Genomic DNA, 19,275 nt, shown 5'->3' with positions numbered 1-19,275 from the left:
GCCAGGTAATTGATAGATGACATTTCCAGTAGTTCTGTAAACTACAGTGTCCTAGCTCAGGCTGTTGGAACAACATACAGTAGACTTGAGTGGCTTAACAACACAAATATATTTTTCGCAGTTCAGGAAGCTGAGAAGTCCAAGATCAAGGTGCTGGCTAATTTGATTCCTAGTGAGACCTCTCTTCCTGGTTGAAGATGACCTCCTCCTCAATGTCCTCACATACTCTTTCCTTGGTAGATGTGTGTGTGGAGAGGGGAGATCTTTCTCTCTTCCTGTTCTTATAAAGGCCACTAATCCTATCAGATTAGGACCCCACCTTTATGACCTCAGTTAACCATAATTATTTCCTAAAAGTCCTGCCTCCAAGTTCAGTCCCATTTGGGTTAGGGCTTTACCATATGCATTTCAGCAGGGGAGGGGGGAGCTGGGGGTGCTCAATTCAGTTCATAGCATATAGTTTCTATTTTTTCTCCCCATTAAAAACAAACTTTAACACAGGTAGTCCTTGACTCCAGAGTATCAATTCAAATGCTCTAAGTGTACAAACACTGGCCTCTCGCCCCCTCCCTTAGACCGGCTCCTGATTCCGTGACCCTCCTGTGCCCCGCCTCCCTGAGACTGAAAACTTGATACACATAGCGTGGCCTGGACCTTCTGCTCCTGCCCAGCACTGCTGGAGGTACTATAGGAACTCCCAGTCCTGCCACCCCAGCTGTTCACCTCTGATGCTGCTGCCCGGCTGGGTTCCCAGAGTGGACTTGGTTTTCCTGCCCCCCAAGAGCTTCGGTCTGAAGCCCGAACAAAGCAAATTCTTTGCCTGTGACATGGAGACCCTGTCTGTGGTGTCCAGAGTCATTGTGCAAGTGCAAATTTTGCATTTATTTATTCATTCGTGCATGCATGCTTGCAAGCAAGCTCTATGTCCAACATAGGGCTTGAACTCACAACCCTGAGATCAAAGGTCACATGCTCCACGGACTGAGCCAGCCAGGCGCTCCTATTTTGTGTTTCTTTAAGTTAAGCATTATAACAAGTTGATTCTCCTATGTGGCACAATCTTCATGTTAATAATTTTTGAGTGTACAGTATCCCAGGCTGCAGATGCGAAGTGATTTGGTTCACTGTTCTTTGGGTATTTTGAGCTGACATGAATGTAAATAAGGTTACAAAAAACACCTTTGTACCTGAAGCCTCTTTCTTCCTTGGGATGATGTCTCAAAGATAAAGTCTTCAAAATGGCAAATTCTAGGGAGTGCACAGTATTTATGCTGTCGATGCATATTGGTTTCTAGAAGTGTCGTATCGCATTTCCATCAACACCAGGCATATAACATTGAGTTTTACTTGCTATTCTACTTTCAAAAAAAAAAAAAAAAAAAAAACAAAAAAATTCCTCTGGCATTTTAAGAAAAACCATTGATTATAGGCAGATGTTTTAAACTGACAAGAAACATGAGGAAACCAGAGAATTTTGCCCACTTTTGTAGTAACGCCGTCCCTCTATTCTTCCATGGATAATCTGCCAGGCAACATAGATTTTTATGAGATGTGTGTGTTTCTCCGGTCCCTTACCTAAGCAACAAGTTATGGATAGATGGATGGATGTGTGGATGGATGGATGGACCGATTGCTTGATCAGGGCTCAGTGGTCTTGAACAGTAAGATGCCAGTCACCAGAAAACCAGGCTCTTCTTACATTTGTCTATTTCCCCCCATAGGAAATGTGTGCTCACGTAGAAACAGCCAGCTGACTTCTTTATTTAGAGAGACCTGTCAGAGCAGTGGTATCCTACTACGAAGATATGGAATGTTGGGGTGTTTGGTGCATTCCATTTGGTGCATTGAAGTATCATTAACATACAGTGTTGTATTAGCTGGTACATTTCTATTAAATATCCTGGTATGTCTCTTTGTTAGTGCTTTGTTATACACAAATATGATTTGCATGCCATTAAAACCTTCACTGAAGCAATAATAAAAGATACCTGGTAAGTTACAAGGATGGGGCCTTTTCCGGGGACTTATAGCCTAGGGAGATGTTCTTTATTTAGAAAATTTTTTGGGTGCCTTGTTCAGTAGGAACCAACTTTACTGTCACCCAGCCCTTATTCCCACCTAATGCACAACCATGTCATGAACATTTCTTTGGACCAACATGCTGAAATGCAGCTGTTCCATGGCTCTAATGATCTCCTGATCACCCAGCGTAAAAATCTGACAAAAACAGAAAGTGATTGCAGCCCGATTTGTTCTTAATAAAGCTGTCTTAGCTTCCAGCTTCCTTTCTCAAATCCTCGTCTTAATAACGATCCATTTTGACAATTGACCCTTTAGCAGTGCATTTTTATTTCTGGAATTACATAAAATTAATATATTCTTTTAGTTTCACTGCCTGCTTATTTTCTAGATGGATTTTGTTGCTCTGTCATGCTCTATAAATATTCTCCGTGGGTTTTTGAATTGTAGAAAATTTATATATTCCTTTAAAGAAGACTCTCATAGCTTCCATATTGGTTCTTTCTCAACCCTAGTGGGATCTTCTCTCCAAAGAGACAAAGAATCTTTGTCTTCTTTAAATGGCTAATTAGCCAGGGGTGCCTGCCTGGCTCAGTCGGTTAGGCGTCCGATTCTTGGTTTTGGCTCAGATCCTCAGGTCCTGAGATCCAGTCCCATGGCAGGCTCGCTCTGTGCTCAGCGGGGAGTCTGTTTAAGACTCTCTCCCTCTCCCTCTGCCCCTCACCCTGTGCTCTCTCTAAAATAAATAAAATAAATAAATAAACAAATCTTTTTAAAAATTGCTAATTGGCCATAATTGCTTACCAGGATTAAGATAATTATGAATTACAATTTGAAAATTGAATAGAAATAAAATAGTTCATGTCAGAATGGTAAAATTTTTTATAAGGGTCATAATAAATATGGCAGTGTAAGGATCTTCAGCTTCGAAACTTGTTTTTTGCAAACCACGGTAGAAGTTCTGCTTGTGTTCCCTCTCTCGCTGTCTCTCTCTCTCACATAAATAAATAAAGTCTTAAAAAAAGATAAAAAGGAAAAATGCTCTTCTTACCATTGCCTTAGTATGGCATGGTGTATTCGAGCTTGCAAATGACTGGTTAAGATTCACTTTGTTCTCTATTTCTGATTTTATTATGCTTTATGATCTGGGAGTATATAACATGTACATAGAACTCTGTTACAGGTGAATTTTGCATTTCAGCAAAATCGTTGTTACTATATGAAAACCTGGAGTTACAATACAGGAAAATGTGTGTTATTTATTTGCCATTTCTTGCTGTTCAGCTTTGTTCTTTCTGTCCTTATTTATGGTACTGGGTGGGTTTGTATTTCCTTAATGGCTGGTTCCATTGGATTATAGAATGTTGGTGCCTTCAGGATGTTGGCTTCTACCTAAGTGAGCCTCAGGAGCCCCACCTGGGAAACAGAGCTGGTGGCACCTCCTTTTCGGTTATCAGGAGGATCAGGGAGACCCAGCTAGTGAGAGTCAGACAGACCAGCACCTTCCATTCAGCCGTGAACTTGCTGGGCCTCGCTTTCCCCTTCTTGGCACACTAGTTTTTCAGATTGTCCCCAGAAAACTTTCTTCTGCGGGTAGCTGCCCCATACGGTGGTTGTGTGGGAATGAAGTCGTAGTGCAAGGAAGTCCTTCGTAATAAGTGGTATGTGTTATCAAGTGAAAGTGCTCAGTGACAAGAATGAAAAAAACCGTGTATTTCTCATCAGGGACCGAAGTACTGTGTTCCGATGTCTGATTTCACACGGTGACTGGTCCTTTAGGAGCCCAGAGGGTAATCTGGAGCGCGTTCCTCAGGCCCCCTTCACCCCACCTCGCTTCCCTTTCATGACACGTGGCTTCGGAAAGTTCTATGTCTGCTTTCATGTCTGTCTGTTTTCACCCAGCAGTGTATTCCATGGAAGCTGAGTGTTTGCCCTGGGAGAGGGTGGCTTATCTTCCTTTGACTTTGCCTGGCAGTGCCTATGCCGAGTGTCTCAATATCCCTTGAAGCTACACAGCACTTATAAGGGCAGTGCCTTTGCCTGTGCTCTGAGTACCTCTGGTTGTCAGAACTGAGGATTCACGGGTGTGGTGTGAATGCGCTATCTACTGCATGAACAGACATTTGCAAAAAATCCTTGCTCAGAGAAGTGAGAGAGGTATTAAGACGTTTAAAAAATTCATAACTTAGGACCATAAAAAGACAGTATGCCATATTCCTTATAGGCCTGGTCATAATTCAGTAAGCATTTTGATTATTTGATGGGTTTGCCCCTTTGGCATCCTTAGTAGCCTGCGTGGGTAATTAACTTGGTAGCTTGATTGGCTCCTCTGTGCTAGGAAAAGTGAGAGGTTCAGGGGAGACTGATTGTATCTAGAATACTGAGTCCTGAGGTCACTGAATATTCAAGAGGGTAACAATTTTAGAGATTATCTTGTCTGGGAGGGCCAATGATGGTTGGTAGTGAAGACCAGCCTGTCTGCCATCTGGTCCCGCATCTGCCACTTTACTAGATGGGTGACCGTGGGAAAGTTGACTTAATCCCTTGGTCTCAGTTTTCTTATCTGTAAAAGGGATCAATAATAGTGTCCACCTAATGGTGGCTGTGAAGATTAAGTAAGTTCATATTTATAAAGCTCATAGAACAATGCTCTGTTCTAGAAAGTGCTATATAAGGGTTGGCTAAATTAAAATAATAGTTGTACATTTTTTCCCCCACATTCTCTGAATGAGATGCCTAAAATCCAGGAAAGTTTGAGTTAATTTTACAAAGCACTCAAAAATGTCAAAAATGAGGACTAGAACCCAGTGAACAATCTGATAGGATCTAAATCATTTTTCTTCCCTCTTTGCAGTCCAAGGCAAAAACTCTTAGTCATAATTATTATTTTTTTAATGGATAGTATTGTTTAGTTAAATACCTTATTTATTAACCAGGTTGACATTTAAACTTCTCATTTTTTCACAAGGGGTTTCACTTTTTTATTGCGTACTTTTTCCCTTGACATTTTGCTGTTTTAATTAATGATTAATTCTAGGGGAAGTGTTCCAGGATGTGATACCCTTTGCAGTTCTGTTGAGTTTTATTGTGTCATTTGGTCTGTGATAATACTGCCTCGTTTATTTCTTGAATAATATTGAAACTGTGAGAGTAGAAATCTAACAGTCTGTTCTTTAATGGCTTTAATAGAAATTGCTTTCCTTTTCCCACCCTGAAGGGAAGCCCTGTCATTTATGATTCATTGGATTTGGTAAGCTTTAGGAAATGCTTTCTTTTTTCTTAAAGTTGTATGAAAAATGCCGTTACTCACTCTAGGATGGATGTCAGTAGAATGTTCTGCAAGATGAAGGATGCATTTAAATTTTGGCATTTCTTTCCTTTTTTTTTTTTTTTTAAAGATTTTATTTATTTGAGAGAGAGAGAGCCCGAGTGGGGGTGCAGGGGAGGGGCAGAGGGAGAAGCTGATTTCCCGCTGAACAAGGAGCCCGGTGCGAGACTGGATCCCAGACACTTAAACGGACTGAGCCACCCAGGTGCGCCCCTTGACATTTATTTCTTAAGCATCATTTCCAGAGTATCTGAAACTTGAGCAGAGAACGATAGAGTGTCGATTAAATTTTTTATTAAAAATTTTCTTATTTAATAATGAGGCTGTTGGGAATATCCTGACTTAATTTGAAAACAAACATAATGCTTTGTAGTTTATTAAAGAAAACACCTAGTGCTCTTTTCCTTTCCTTTCTTTTTTTTCTTTTTTTTTTACATTCCAGAAACATTTTTTTCCCTTTGGCTGTTAAGCCCTGTCATTTTCTCATGAAGTTAGGAGAGTTTACAGATAAGCTGCATTACCTGCCAAGGTGTGGGTTTCACTGAGCTGGAAATTGGTAGCCCAGCAGGACTTTCATTTCTCACCTCAAGCTGAGTCGTCCCCCTTTGGAGGTAACATCTGCACCCTCCCACTTCTGTAGCTAAAAAGCATTTCAGAGTAGCCTTAAACTGGAAGCAACCACGATGTGCTTCCCTAGATGAACAGATAAAGAAGGTGTGGTACCTGCCGACAATGGAATATTATTCAGGGATAAAAAGATACAAGCCGTCAAGCCATGAAAATACATGGAGGAACCTCAGATGCCTATTGCTTAGTGAAAGAAGCCAGTCTGAAAGGTTACATACTGTGATTCCAACCACATGACTTTCTGGAAGAGGCGAAAGGATAGACAGTAAAAAGATCAGTGGTTGTCGGGGGACGGGATGGAGAAGGGGAGCAGGGATGAAGAGATGGAGAACAGGAGATTGTTAGGGCAGAGAAATGATTCTGTGTGATAGTATAAGCTGGATGCATGACGTTTTGCATTTGTCACACCCCACGAAAGGTACACTTGAGTTGGACTTGAGTTAATAATAACATGTCAGTATTGGTCCATCAGTTGTAACAGATTTTTCACATTAATGCAGATGTTAATAACAGGAAACTGTGTGAGGAGAGCGAGGGTAATTAGGAGCCCTCTGTATTTTCTTGGAAACATAAAACTCTAAAAAATGAAGTCTATTAAAAAGGTTTGTATAGGCTGATATATTTGCTGTCTGAATTGCTAAGAATCAGTCTGCCTTCTTCCTCCGTTCCTCAAATGATACTTTTTCTCTTCATACCAGTGACTAACCAGTCATACCAGATCTAATGAATGAACTTTACTTTTTAAAAAATTTTTTAAAACGTAATCTTTGCATCCAACATGGGGCTCGAGTCACGACCCCGAGATAAAGAGCCGCGCAGGCTCTCCGGACTGAGCCAGCCAGGCGCCCCTGCATGAACTTTTCTTAATCATTTTCCTTGTTGCCCCGACAACATCCAGCATTGTAGTCGTTCAGCCTCTGGCTCTTGATGCTCTTTCTTGCCTCCTTGGCTTCCTGCTGCGATTTTAGAATGGATTTTCAGACTCCGCTTTTTAGAAATACGGGATTCATCCGTCAGGGAGAAGGTTGTCATAAATGCTCTTCAGAAGCCCTTCCAACTTGGAGAACGTGGGATTCCTTCACCAGGTCTCCTTCCTCTTCCCTCCCATGCCTGTTGGCATGCACTCCAGGCTACCATCTTGGTTATTTCTTTTTGTGCTGTGTCCGAGCCTCTCTGAGATGCCACCCTTTGTCACAGCGTCACCTCAGCCTCCCTTTCCTGAACCTCTGGGCCCTTTGGAACTTCGGAGAAAGCATTTGAGAGGAGATAGCAGGGGGCTGAGGAAGGGTGAGTGTTAAGGAGTTGGAAACAGTGACCTTTGGAATGTTGCTGGACAGCCTGCCTCCAGGCCCTGCAGTCACCCTCAGTCAGCCACAAAGGGGACCTCTTGGCCTTTTCTTGCTCTGTCTCGCACTTGTAGCTAAGTTCTAGATTTGCCCATAATTCCATCTTCTTCCCCCACATCTAATTTGTCATCAGTTGTGGTAAAGATTCTTCATGTCCAAGTATTCCCAAAATATGCCTCCTGACTTTCTCTTCTCGCTGACACTACCATGCTTTCTTGCATGAGACATTACAGACGCTACCTGACCCGTGTCCTGATCCAGCCACCACCTCACTGTGAAATATTTTCTTAAAACTGGATGGTTTCCCCCTTGTCTTACAAACCACCGTGCCTCATTCTGATCCACAGATGAACCTCCTACACTTGGCCTATTTCAGGCCGACTGAAATCTGCCTCTCACCTACTCATCTCATTTTCTTTTCACTACTTTCTTGCCTCTGTTAGTCTGTACCCACTGTCGCCCCAGCTCCTGGCATATGGCAGACACTTTTTTTTTTAAAGTAGGTGCCACACCCAATGTGGAGCCCAACACGGCCCCGAACTCATAACCCTGAGATCGACACCCGAGCTGAGATGAGTCGGATGCTTAACCGACTGAGCCACTCTGCCTACAGTGTGTGTCTTATCCACACCTTTCTGTAGCTTTAAAAATTTACATAATACCTATTGTCAGAAGTAAACATGTTGCCTTCGACGTTATTTCTGTGTACCTTTTGTCTGTTGCCTGATAGATAACACATCCCATAAAGACAAACCACATGGTGCCATATTGTGGCTTTGGGTCCCACATCGTGCTGAGAGTAGTTGCTGAAACATCATAGGTCCTTACAAATGCCCATTATTGGTGATGATCCCAATGATTGTGATACCTGAATGGTGGTCTAAATGGTCTGTTATCTTCAGAGACGCTGAATAAGCAACATACTGCACCTCATTGTGGGCTAGGCAAGGATTAGGTGTTTTCCACAGCTCTTTGGAGAGGCTGACCAGGGTCAACTGGAGACAAAGAGGACTTTCTTTACTAAGTGGATGAGCTTGATGTGCTTTAAGTAGAGCGAGCTTGGCGGCAGCCCACGAGGTGCAGCCTCTGTTGACACAGAGGCACGTGTGTGTGAGCCTTGAGGGAGGCTGCAGGCTGGGGTTTTTGTCTTCAAGAAGACCACGTCTCTCCTGACATTTTATTTACCCCACCTTTTGTGTTAGAGGCAGAATGGAGGGGAGCTGTCCTTTAATTCTGTACCCTCAGAGTCATCAAGAAATCGACATCGTTGACGTGACTAATTGGATCCCCCCAATCCCTGGCTTCTTGGTCCCCCCCCCCCCCCCCGCCACTGGGGTAAAAAGAGCCTTCTCTTCCCAACACCTCTGCTTCCGCTTCCGTTCTACATGCTTTTCTTTTGCCTATCTATTCAATACAGGAAATACATTCTACCAAACCAGTGAAAATGCAGATGAAAGTATTGCATTGTCTCCAGTCATTTTTAGAACAAGGTTGGAGTCTACGTGAACATGGGATTGGAGAAGAAACGCCACCTTTTCTTGTCAAGAGCTATAAAAAATCAGGTGCTCGTTACATCAGGTGCACGGGTGAAACGTGGTCGACAGATGTTTTCTTGGTGAAGTTACTGCCCAATTTGTAGTCAGGTGGATTTACTTATTGTAGCTGATCGTCACGGGGACCCTGAGAAGTAGTTCTCAGGCCAGAACTCACATCAGAATCTCCTGGAAGGCACCCTGAGCCTTTCTGATTCAGTGGACCTGTGCTGGGACAGGATTTGCATTCCTTACAAGCTCCCAGGTGATGCTTTTGCTGCCGATTTGCAACCATGGTTTAAAAAACCGCCAGCAGTGGCTGGCTGGCTGGCTATGTCTGCGTTTCCCAGGTAGGGAAAGTGTCATCTAGAAGGGATACGTACGCTGCCTAAAGTTTTCTCAGTCCCCGAGTCAGAGCAGTCTCTTGCATTGAGACAGGAAGAGCCTGTCACATTTCCAGGTAAGGCAGCCCCTCTGGACTTGTAATCTAGTTGGACATTCAGGAAAAGGGGAGAAAGGCCTGGAAAGCATGTGAGATACAAGGCACACACAAGCAAAACCGAGAGACAATAAAGTGAGGCATTTTTTTTCCCCCCTGAAAGAGTAGATCAGGGAAGGCTTTCTGGAGGAGGTGACCTTGGAACCAGGGAAAGGCGGCAATATTTGAGAAGGAAGAAAACACAGGCGTGTGGAACAGCAGAGGCCAGCTGGGTTAGAAAACCACTGATTCACGGGTAGAGACATTGGGGTAGATCGGTGAGTGCCTGGCTCGGAATTTTCATATTTACCTCGGTATTATCGATCAGACTCAGGTTTTTGAGTAGAAAAGGGATACGGTTAAAGCCAGACTTTTTGAAATAACGTCTGTGAACTTGAGGACACTTCTGCTCAGAGTTTTTCTGGAAGGCCTTTCCGGAGATTTGTTAGGGGTATTTAAGCTAGCCTGTGGAATTTACTTACTGCTTTTTACTAGGGTTGGCGAGAACAGACGGTGAAGATCGTCTTTATGAAGTTGACGGGGTCTTGTCTTCTCCCTGCCTTGGGCTGGTGAATCGGGGCACCCCTGCTCCCAGACGGTTAACGTCCGGTCCCCTTCTAAATGATCAAACAGGCCAAACAGTCTCTCGCCTGTTTGAAGTCTCTGGTTGATGTTAAACAGCTGATCTGCTGATCGGCAGTTGTTTCTTTTGCTCCCAGACTTTTTTGAAGGAAGCCAATCTATCCGCGTAGATGGCTGTGTTGGAACTTTCTCAAAACCCCTTGTCTAAGTGCCTGTGAAAAGCCAAACTTGGCCGGTTGTGCTCGTGAGGAACTACTGGCCGCCAGCCTTTCTGGGGGCGTGGGGGGAGGGGGGGCTGGGGGTAGCTCCCTCCCTCGGGGCCTGTGGCCCCTGGGACAGAGCACAGGGTGGGGCTTTGTTACCCGCCAGGGCTGGGGTTACACACACCCTTTGCCCTTTGCCCTTCTGAGTGGAGCTGCTTTTGGTCCCCACAAAATGGCAAATGTGCGCTCTTTCCCTCTCAACGTGGGGCGCTCGGAAGTACTTTGGGGGCTCTAGAACCCAGCCCTGTAGCTTCCTAAAATCTCCGTCTTGGGCTTCCGTGAGTAACAATTTCCTGTGAGTTTTTCTTAACTCGGAATTCTTCGGTGGCATTTATGTACGTCTGTCTCTGTGAATGTTTATTTTAAATGTGTGTATTTAAAGAGAAGTGATGTGTGTTTTTTTCCAAAGTTTTTATTTAAATTCTAGTTAGTTGACATAGTGTGATATTGATTTAAGTGGCTTCTCCTTAAAACTGGAAGGAAAGCTCCTTTGCAAATTCTTGGTCCTCCTGTTGCGATTGAGAATTGTCACCCTTCTTTGCTGCGATTTCTTCTCCTTAGGTTTCATGCTCTAAATGGAGTCGGGAGTGAGGGTTGTGTCCTCCTAGTAGAGGGAATTTTTTTTTCAAAATCGTGTATTTCTGAATGGGTGATACCCTGTCCTTTACGGCTCTCCTACTAGTCACTTCTTTGTCCTTCCAGAGAGGTTCTGTGTGTTCATAAGGATAGTTGTGTGGGTGCACACACCTTATTTTTTTTTTTAAGTTTTTGTTTTAGGGACGCCTGGGTGGTGCAGTCGGTTAAGTGCCTGACTTTGGTTTCGGCTCAGGTCACGGTCTCGGGCGCCTGAGATCGAGCCCTGCGTCAGGCTCTGTGCTCAGTGTGGAGCCTGCTTGGGATTCTGTCTCTCCTTCTGCCCTGTGGCACCCCAGCCCCGATGCACGTGTGTGCTCTCAGAGAAAATTTAATTCCAGTTAACATACAAGGTCCTGTTAGCTTTAGGTGTGTAGTGGAGTGATTCAATTCTGTAAATCACCTGGTGGTCATCACTACACGTTGTGCATACACACTTTTTTAGCCTGTTTATTGAGGTATAATTTATATAGCATAACTTTGATGTGTTTTAAGCGTACGATTCAGAGGTTTTAGTGCATTTACAGAGTTGTGGGACTACCGCCACAACTTAGTTTCAGAACATTTCCAGCACCCCCCAAAAATCTCCATCCCTCCGAACTTTGCTGTCAGCCCAGCCCGTCTCCTGAGCCCCAGGAAATCACTTTCTGTCTCTCTAGATTTGCCTTTTCTGGATAATTCCTGCAAGTCAGGTCATTTGCTGTGTAGTCTCTTGCATCTGGCTTCTTTGACTTAGCAAAGTTTCTGCGGTTCATCCATATTGTAGCAGGTGTCAGCCTTTCCTTTATTTTTGTTGGTGAATAGTAGTCCCCTGTTTGGATATACCACCACCTGATGGGCATTTGTCCCCTTTCCACCCGTTGGCTCCTTTGTGTGGACGTATATTTTCATGTCCCTTGGGGGAGACGCCTAGGACTGCTGGGTCATGGGCTAAAGTTATGGTTAAATTTTAAAGAAACTACCAAAATGTTCTCCCAAGTGTCAGCACCTTTTTTCTGTTCCCACCAGCAGTGTAGGCGAGTTCTAGCTGTTTCCACACTCTAAATAACACTTGTTACCGTCCGTCACAGTGGGTGTGAAAAACTGTCTCATTGTGGATGTCATTTGCATTTCCGAATGACTGACGATGTTGGACATCCTTCCAGGTGCTTATTAATTATTAGCCATGTGTATATGTCTTTGGAGATTTAGATTTTCTAGTATCCGTTGTAAAAGCTGGGCTAATGGTTAATTTGCAGTTTGTGGTGCCTCTCAACATCTGGGCTCTTCCTCTGCCAGTTTGTTAGGTCTGCATTGTGAGGAGTTTACAGTATTCTATCACTGTCGTCCTCGTACAGTATAAATGGATTTAGAGTTTACCAGTAATCCTTTCCCAGTGTTTTACCCCATTCACCCCTTGTTTTGCTGAGGTTTATCCTTCCTTCTAGGAGTTTCTTCTGCATGGGCTTGGGTGACAGTATTCTGAGTTCTTGACTGTTTAAAATGTTTGGCTCTTCTATTTGAATGAAAATTTGGGTTTAACGTTTTGATTCCTCTTTTATTTCTTTGAGGACTGTTTTGACAGTTTAAGCATTAAATGTTGCCATGGGTGAGTCTGAATTTTCGTCCCCAGGTATTTTGTTTGAACTTTGTGCCTAGGTGCCCGAATGATTCCTGCTTTGTTTTTGAAGGTCGGTGATGATGCAGGAAATGTCTGGTGTTGATCATCTTGTGTTAGTCGTTTCTGGAATATATGTTCATTCACAATGGGGAATTTTACTTCTGGAATGTTTTCCTGAATTCTACCTTAAAACTTTTTTTTTTTTCCTTGTTCCATTTTTTATTCTTTAGGGATACTGGTTGTGGGTGAGTTGGAGCTCCTGCTTGCTTCCATGGCTTTCACTTTTCACTCTGTTTTAAATCTTTTTGCTCCCTTTTCTCAATCTTTCCCCTCAAGACCCTCCTATTTTCACCTGAGCATATTTTCTTTTAGCCACTTCCGTTTTGGTGATTGTCTTAGTCTGTTTGGGCTGCTATAACAGTGCCATAGAATGGATGGCTTATGAACGACAGAACTTTCTCACAGTTTTGGAGGCTGGGAGTCCATCAGGAAGGCACCTGCTTCCTAAGCTGCTGGCTTCCAAGCTGGGTCCTCACATGGCAGAGGGGCTGAGCTAGGGCTCTGGGGTCCCTTCATAAGGGTACCAGTCCCACTCATGAGAGCCCCACCCTCATCAATAACCCCCTCCCAGAGTACCCCCTAACATACCATCGCTTTGGGGATTTGGTTTCAACACGTGAATTTTGGGGGGCAACACGAACATATATTTTAGAGTAGTGATGTTTTTATTCATCCTTCTGGTTTTCCCCTGAGGTCTGCCCTCATGCTTTATTTTCTTCTGTTTTCCCATAGCTTCCCTGGACTCTTGTAATCCTTTTTTTTTTTTTTTTTTTTAAGATTTGAAAGAGAGAATGGGGGGGGAAGGGCAGAGGGAGAGGGAGAAGCAGACTCCCCGCAGAGCACGGAGCCCGAGGTGACATGGGGCTCTATCCCAGGACCCTGGTACCGTGACCTGAGCCAAAGGCAGACGCTTAATGACTGAGCCACCCAGGTGCCCCTCTTGTAAATCCTCTCCTGTTTTTGTTTATTGAGTCCATTATTTAATCATTTAAGTTGGGACGGTATGTTTGGGAGAAATTCTGATTCTTCTTTTGTCCTCATTTTTTTTTTTTTCTTCTAGCATCTTTGTAAAGGTCCTTTGTTATTTGGCGAGTGCTCTATGAACTAGCTATTTGTAGGAGCTTCCTGAGAGCCAGGAGACTGTCCCATGCTCATAGGAACTCTTGTGACCTGAGGGGGTGTGTGTATAATCCTTTCATCCTCTGTTTTTCTCTGCTTGCTGGGCTGGTAGCATTCCCAGTGCCCTCTGTTTTTTTTTCAGCTGGCCTTGGCCATGGACTGCGTCCTGCTGATGTCTTACCTCTGCCGTTTCTCCGTCAACCCCGTCTCCAGTGGGCTCTCCCCCCACACCGTGGGCCAGGGAAGCTCTCCGTACTAACCTGTAGTCTGTTCCCCTGGTTTCCAGAAAGTTCTTGCTCCGTGGCTTGGGATATCCTGCGTGTTCGGGGAGGCATGGGCAGCCTCTCTAAGCATTTTCCTTCTCTGTCTGACCTTGGCGGCAGTTTGGCAGCTCTTTCCCCCGGTTTGTGGTTTGGAGTTGCAGATGTGTTCAGGGATGGAGTTGGTATCTGTGTGTGTGTGTGTGTGTGTGTGTGTGTGTGTGTGTGTGTGTGTGTCCTTATTGCATTTGGGTACATTCCAAGAGGAAGTCTTGAAGCCAGGATACAACGACAGGCCAACTCTAGCTTTTTCATGTTTTCTCTGCCAGTTAAAATTTTTACTTCTTGTTGTAGTTCCTGTTTCATATAGCCAAAGAGTAAAGTCATTTCACACACAGCTTTTTGCTTTTCGGTCTAGAATGATCATGTTAGTAATAATGTATCACAAGGAAAGAAGTGTTCATTCGCTTTGCTTTGACCATTCCTTAAGGAATTCAGAAGTCAGAGGTAGTTATGGAGGTAAAGTCCAAATAGAGCCTGGATGGATCTATATAAACAGGAGGCTTTTCAGGAGTTGTTAGACCTGTTCACCTAGAAGGCTGTGTTGTGTTACTGGACCCACCGATTCTGATAGCAAGCATCAACGTGGTCACCCATTTATGACTTGCCAGTGTTCCTCAGATGCTCCGCTCAAACCTCTTGGCTGGATTTATATTTGAATTGAGCAGTACTTTCCATGTACAGCAATAGTCTGCATGCAACTAGGAAAACAAAGCAGGACTACATTGTTGAAATGTCAGTAACCAGAGGTAGAAATAATACAGGCGTGAGGTCATTTGGAGACTGAAGAAAAAGGAATTTAAGGCAGTAAATATCTCTTAATAACTAGCTCACTTTAATTCTTCTGTGCCAAGGGGCTAAAAAGGACAATACATATTCATGTGGAGATCTTGGACCTGAGGGGGAGAGAGGGTTTAGTTTAGGAGATGAGGGGCCTTGCCCTTTGCTCAGGCAGGACAAGGAGAAAGTGCTTTTGTAGGGAGGGACCCTAACACCTTTGAGGTGGGGTTGACGTGGGGGACTAAGGCCCCTTCCTCCCTGGCTGGGCATCTGAGCAGCATCTCCCTGACTCAGCAGGAGGAGGGGGCGGCGGCAGCAGGCGGGGGCTGGTGTGTGTGTGTGCAGCATGGGGGACTGAAGGGGGGAGGTCAGGGAGAAGAGGAAGGCGGGATGCTTTGAGAGGCAGGGAGGGATCAAGACTAAAGTAGGAAAATAGTGCAGAGAGTTGGCTGGGGTTGGGGATGGCAAACTGAGCAAACTGAGCTGATGTCAGTTTTCTCTGGAGCTTGTGTTTATTTTTAATCATGAGACACCAAACAAAACCTACAGGGAAATAGTTTTGCCTAGTTTGTGAAGATTGTCTTAAACACAACTGATCTCATAACTAATCAGATGTATACACCCACATACATCTGATTCACTGAGCAAGCAGATGACCCGTTTCCACTTGCTGTAAGGCCCTGTGCTTGGCATCATAGATGAGCTTGGTCCAGTCACAGATCTCAAGACGAACAGTGAATTAAAGCAGAGCACAGATCACACAACAAACAGATTAGACTTAGGTTCTTAAAGCTTATTGGGGGCGGAAATTAGAAAGCTCCTTCCAGACCGATCTGTGAAGTCTTAGGTGGGCATTCAAAAAAGGGGGAGCAGTTCCCAGAAAGGCTGGTCCATTGCCTTGCCACAGAACCCAACCCTGAAGGATTGTATAGGAATAAATAATACTCTCTAAAGGGCTTTGGTGGAGTTTGTGGAGAAATACGTAGAAAGTGGTGTTTCTGAGGTGGTCATCAGACCCTTAATGTGTCCAGTCAAAGGATGCATCTTTTCAGGCTAGGGTGGTTTGAGTCAACAACCAGGTTGTTGAGGCGACTCCATAGTTTCCGATCTGCTGGCTTGTGGGCCAGCCTTTGGCATCACAGCGAGAGTGCTGAGAGGCACCGGGGAGGGGCTGCCATAGGGAATTTTGACAGAAACTTCTGGGAGCCCAACTCTTGAGGAGAAGGACAAGCCAGGAGTTGGGTGAGAAGAACCTACCAAATGGGATTTACGAACTGGATGGTTTTTCCTGAACAGAGTTGCTGAAGGGTGACGTGATTTCAAACGTATAAGACACGGCACTTAGCTCCGTACCTCATGCCACAGGTGACCCCTTGGTGCCCTTTCTGTGGCTTTCTCAGTCATTCAGGGCCCTGGGTTCTTTCTGTGCCTCTTTCTCGTCTTCCGCAAGGACCCCGGTATGACTTTGCTAGGGTGGCCGTGAACAAAACACCACAGGTTGGGGGCGGGGATGCAGCAACAGAAGTGTGTTTCCTCACAGTTCTGGAGGCTGGAAGTCCAGACCACGGTGTCGGCAGGGCTGGTTTCTCCTGAGGGCTCTCTCCTGGACTGGCAGACGGCAGCCCTCTCCTAGTTTCCTCACGAGGCCGCTCCTCAGCTCCGGCGTCCCTGCTGTCTGTGGGTCCAGCTCTCTCCTCGTAAGGACACTAGTCACACTGGATTACGGCTCATCTTAATGGCCTTATTTTAACCTAATCACCTCTTTTAAGACCCTTTCTCCAAATACAGTTACACTCTGAGATACTGGGGGTGAGGACTTCAGTATAAAAATTTGGGGGGGGGTGGAGGGGCGCCCGGGTGGCTCGGTTGGTTAATCGTCTGCCTTCAGCTCAGGTCATGATCTCGGGGTCCTGGGATTGAGCCCTGCATGGGGCTCCCTGCTCAGTGGGGAGTCTCTGTCTCCATCTCCTCCCCCACCCCCAACTTGTGCTCGCTCTCAAATCCTTAAATTTTTTTGTGGCGGAACAGTATTCAGCCTACGACCACCCTCTTGACCGGGCACAGTGGTTCTTTTTGCTTTCTTCCCCCCCCCCCGCCCCCCAACCATTTGCTTTCATTATGGCTTTTGCCTGTACAGCAGGAGGGTCTCTGAACCCTCAGCCCAGATCCAGCTCCAGCTTCCCCTCAGGCCCCTGGAGGTCACCAAACTCACACCTTCCCTCCCATGCTCTCCCTTCTGCCTGGATATAAAACTTACTGGTCATTGCTATGCTTTTACATCCTCCGCCTTGGTAGCTTACTGTTAACAGTGTTGGGTTAATTATTTTTCCATGACAGTGGGTTTTACGGCCTCATGTTTTCCTTTCTATCCCTATTGGCCATGTTAACCCCTTAGGCACAGATTGTCACAATAGCTCTGTCACTGGATCCGCCACAGCCCACGCCATCCGTCTTTCTCCAGCCTGTAGGGTAGGTCCTCCTCGGATGGATTTTCCTAAGATTCTGCTTTTCGTGTGTCCTCATTGTCACCCAGCAGCTGCCTGCAGGGAAGGACCAGACTTCTCAGCCAGGGGCCTGAGGTCCTCCATTGTTTGGTTCCAGCCTGTTTTCCAAGCCCATTTTTCCCATTAATCCCTACTACTCTTTCTGCGTGCCATCCTGTTTCGGTTCCATAGCTTTGTGGGAGCCCTTCCCCTTCTCCGTGCCTTCTCCTGTGTGTTTGTCTCCTCGCAAATGTTACCTGACATTAGAGAAACGATTGAGGACCGTTCCTACCTTCTCCGTGATGGAAGCCCCCCCCCCCCCCGCCATGGTGCTCTGTGACCCTTCATATCCAGATAGGGCCTGCCGTCAAGCAGACGTTATTGAAATCTCTGTGCCCTGCACTGTGTCTAGCTAGGTGCTGAGATCCAAAGATACCCAAGATTTGATTCCTGCTTTATAGGTCATCATGAGGTCATGGGGTCCTGGGGGATGTAATCGGGCAGATGCACATCGGCCGGACCACCATGTTGACGCAAGATCAGGGTTGTGGGCACAGAGGGGGGCGCCTGAGTCTTGCCCAGGTGTCGGGGATGTGATCCTGGAACGGAGTTCAGAAGCCAGGGTAGAAGTTTCCAGGTGGAGAAGGAGTGCAAAGCATTCAGCCAGTGAGAGCCATGCACAGAGACCTGGATCAGGACAGAAGGTAGGGGGAGGGGCGTGGCGTGGAGGGAGAAGAGGGGGCTATTTGTAGATTTTGTTTTCAGGGAAATAACGTTGTTGATACTATATGTATAATGGATTCTTGGGAAAGGGGGAACAATGGGGGGGGTTGGTTGGCAGGAGAGGAATGCATTAGGAGGTAATTGTGATAGAAACGAGCAGAAGAAATGGGGAGGAAAGACCCTACCTTATGTTGCCTGTGTTTGTGGGAGTACGTGTTTGCCTTCCTCAACAAATTATGAACTCGAGAGCCACGATGTGTGCTTATCTTTTTATCTTTATAATACCCACATTACTTGGTATGTTAGCGTGTCCATAGAAGCTAATTAATGGATGCTAATGGTATGGCTTAGGCATTGTTTATCTTCTTCCATCCAGACTCAAAAAGTTGTGCCCAGCTCACTGTACACACTGAATAAACGGTTGAACACAACTGAATTTATAGTATGAATAAGAGCTGACGGTAAAACTAGGAAAGAAAATGTTAAAATATGCACAACTGTTTGCATGATGTTGGTTGGTTGAAGATGACCTGCTTTTTCGTGAAGGCCCCAAAGCCTCCCCACACGTGAGTCCTGTGCGGGGGACCGAGAGCCCACTGGGCTGTGGATCCTCGGATTCAGGGAAGGCTCAGAGAGCACAGACGTCCCTTAGGTGCTTGAAATGAGTCGCCTCTTCTGATGTATTTTTCTTTCTCACTGCTTTCTGCAGATATATAGTCTGCTTTCACCATGGGAGAAATAGAGCAGAGGCCAAGTCCAGGATCGCGACTGGGGGCCCCGGAGAATTCGGGGATCAGCACCTTGGAACATGGACAGAAGCCGCCCCCAACACCTTCTGGGAAGCTCATGTCCATCAAAATCCAGATGCTGGATGACACCCAGGAGGCGTTTGAAGTTCCAGTAAGTTGGGGTAGATCTCTGAACTCAAATGTGTGGGCAGCCTTCAGCACGGGGAGGTTCCTCTCATCCCCATCTTCGGTGATGGGAAATGGTAGGAGGAGGGTCCACACCTCCCTCTCCACCCCCAGCAGGCTCCTCTGAGCCATTCTGGTTCTGAGCTGTCCAATGTTTTGATTCATGCGTCCACTGCCTAGATAGTAGCCTCAGGGGGCTGATCACTTGAGTTACACAGACTTTCCTACTCGAATATGTATGTGTCTGCATGTGCACGTATGGTATGTGTATATTTGAACTGGATGCAGCTGCGGTCTTGCGGACGTGTCTCTCATTTGCTCGCTACAGGTATTTCTCTCATGGTGGTGCGTGCACGTGCGTGTGCCGCTTCTCTGGGCCACGGGCAAGAAAAAGCCTGAGAAAACCGTCAGAGACCCGCGTGCGTGTTTTCATGTCAGGAGAGACGTGGGCGACTGTGTTCGAGGGTG

At 45.6% G+C, this 19,275-nt stretch overlaps 1 protein-coding gene across 11 annotated transcripts in view; it reads left to right on the top strand.

The window, feature by feature from the left end:
• Positions 1 to 19,275, top strand: part of FARP1 (FERM, ARH/RhoGEF and pleckstrin domain protein 1) — a 265,189-nt gene that overhangs the window by 35,594 nt on the left and 210,320 nt on the right. For 10 of the 11 annotated variants that reach the window (XR_004819950.1, XR_004819947.1, XR_004819948.1 and 7 more), the window contains exon 2: positions 18,603 to 18,793. Coding sequence is in view for 5 of the 11 variants with exons in the window: in XM_035726576.1 (XP_035582469.1) it covers positions 18,623 to 18,793 (171 nt within the window). In the remaining 6 variants the exon portion in view is untranslated. Of the gene's footprint in view, positions 1 to 17,631; positions 17,875 to 18,602; positions 18,794 to 19,275 lie in introns of all 11 variants that reach the window. The other variant, XM_035726575.1, reaches the window with a different exon arrangement.

This window comes from Zalophus californianus, chromosome 3 (genome assembly GCF_009762305.2).
Source record: "Zalophus californianus isolate mZalCal1 chromosome 3, mZalCal1.pri.v2, whole genome shotgun sequence".
Classification (NCBI taxonomy): Eukaryota; Metazoa; Chordata; class Mammalia; order Carnivora; family Otariidae; genus Zalophus; species Zalophus californianus.
Note: the sequence above shows the minus strand (reverse complement) of the source record. Positions and strands in the feature narration are given on the sequence as shown.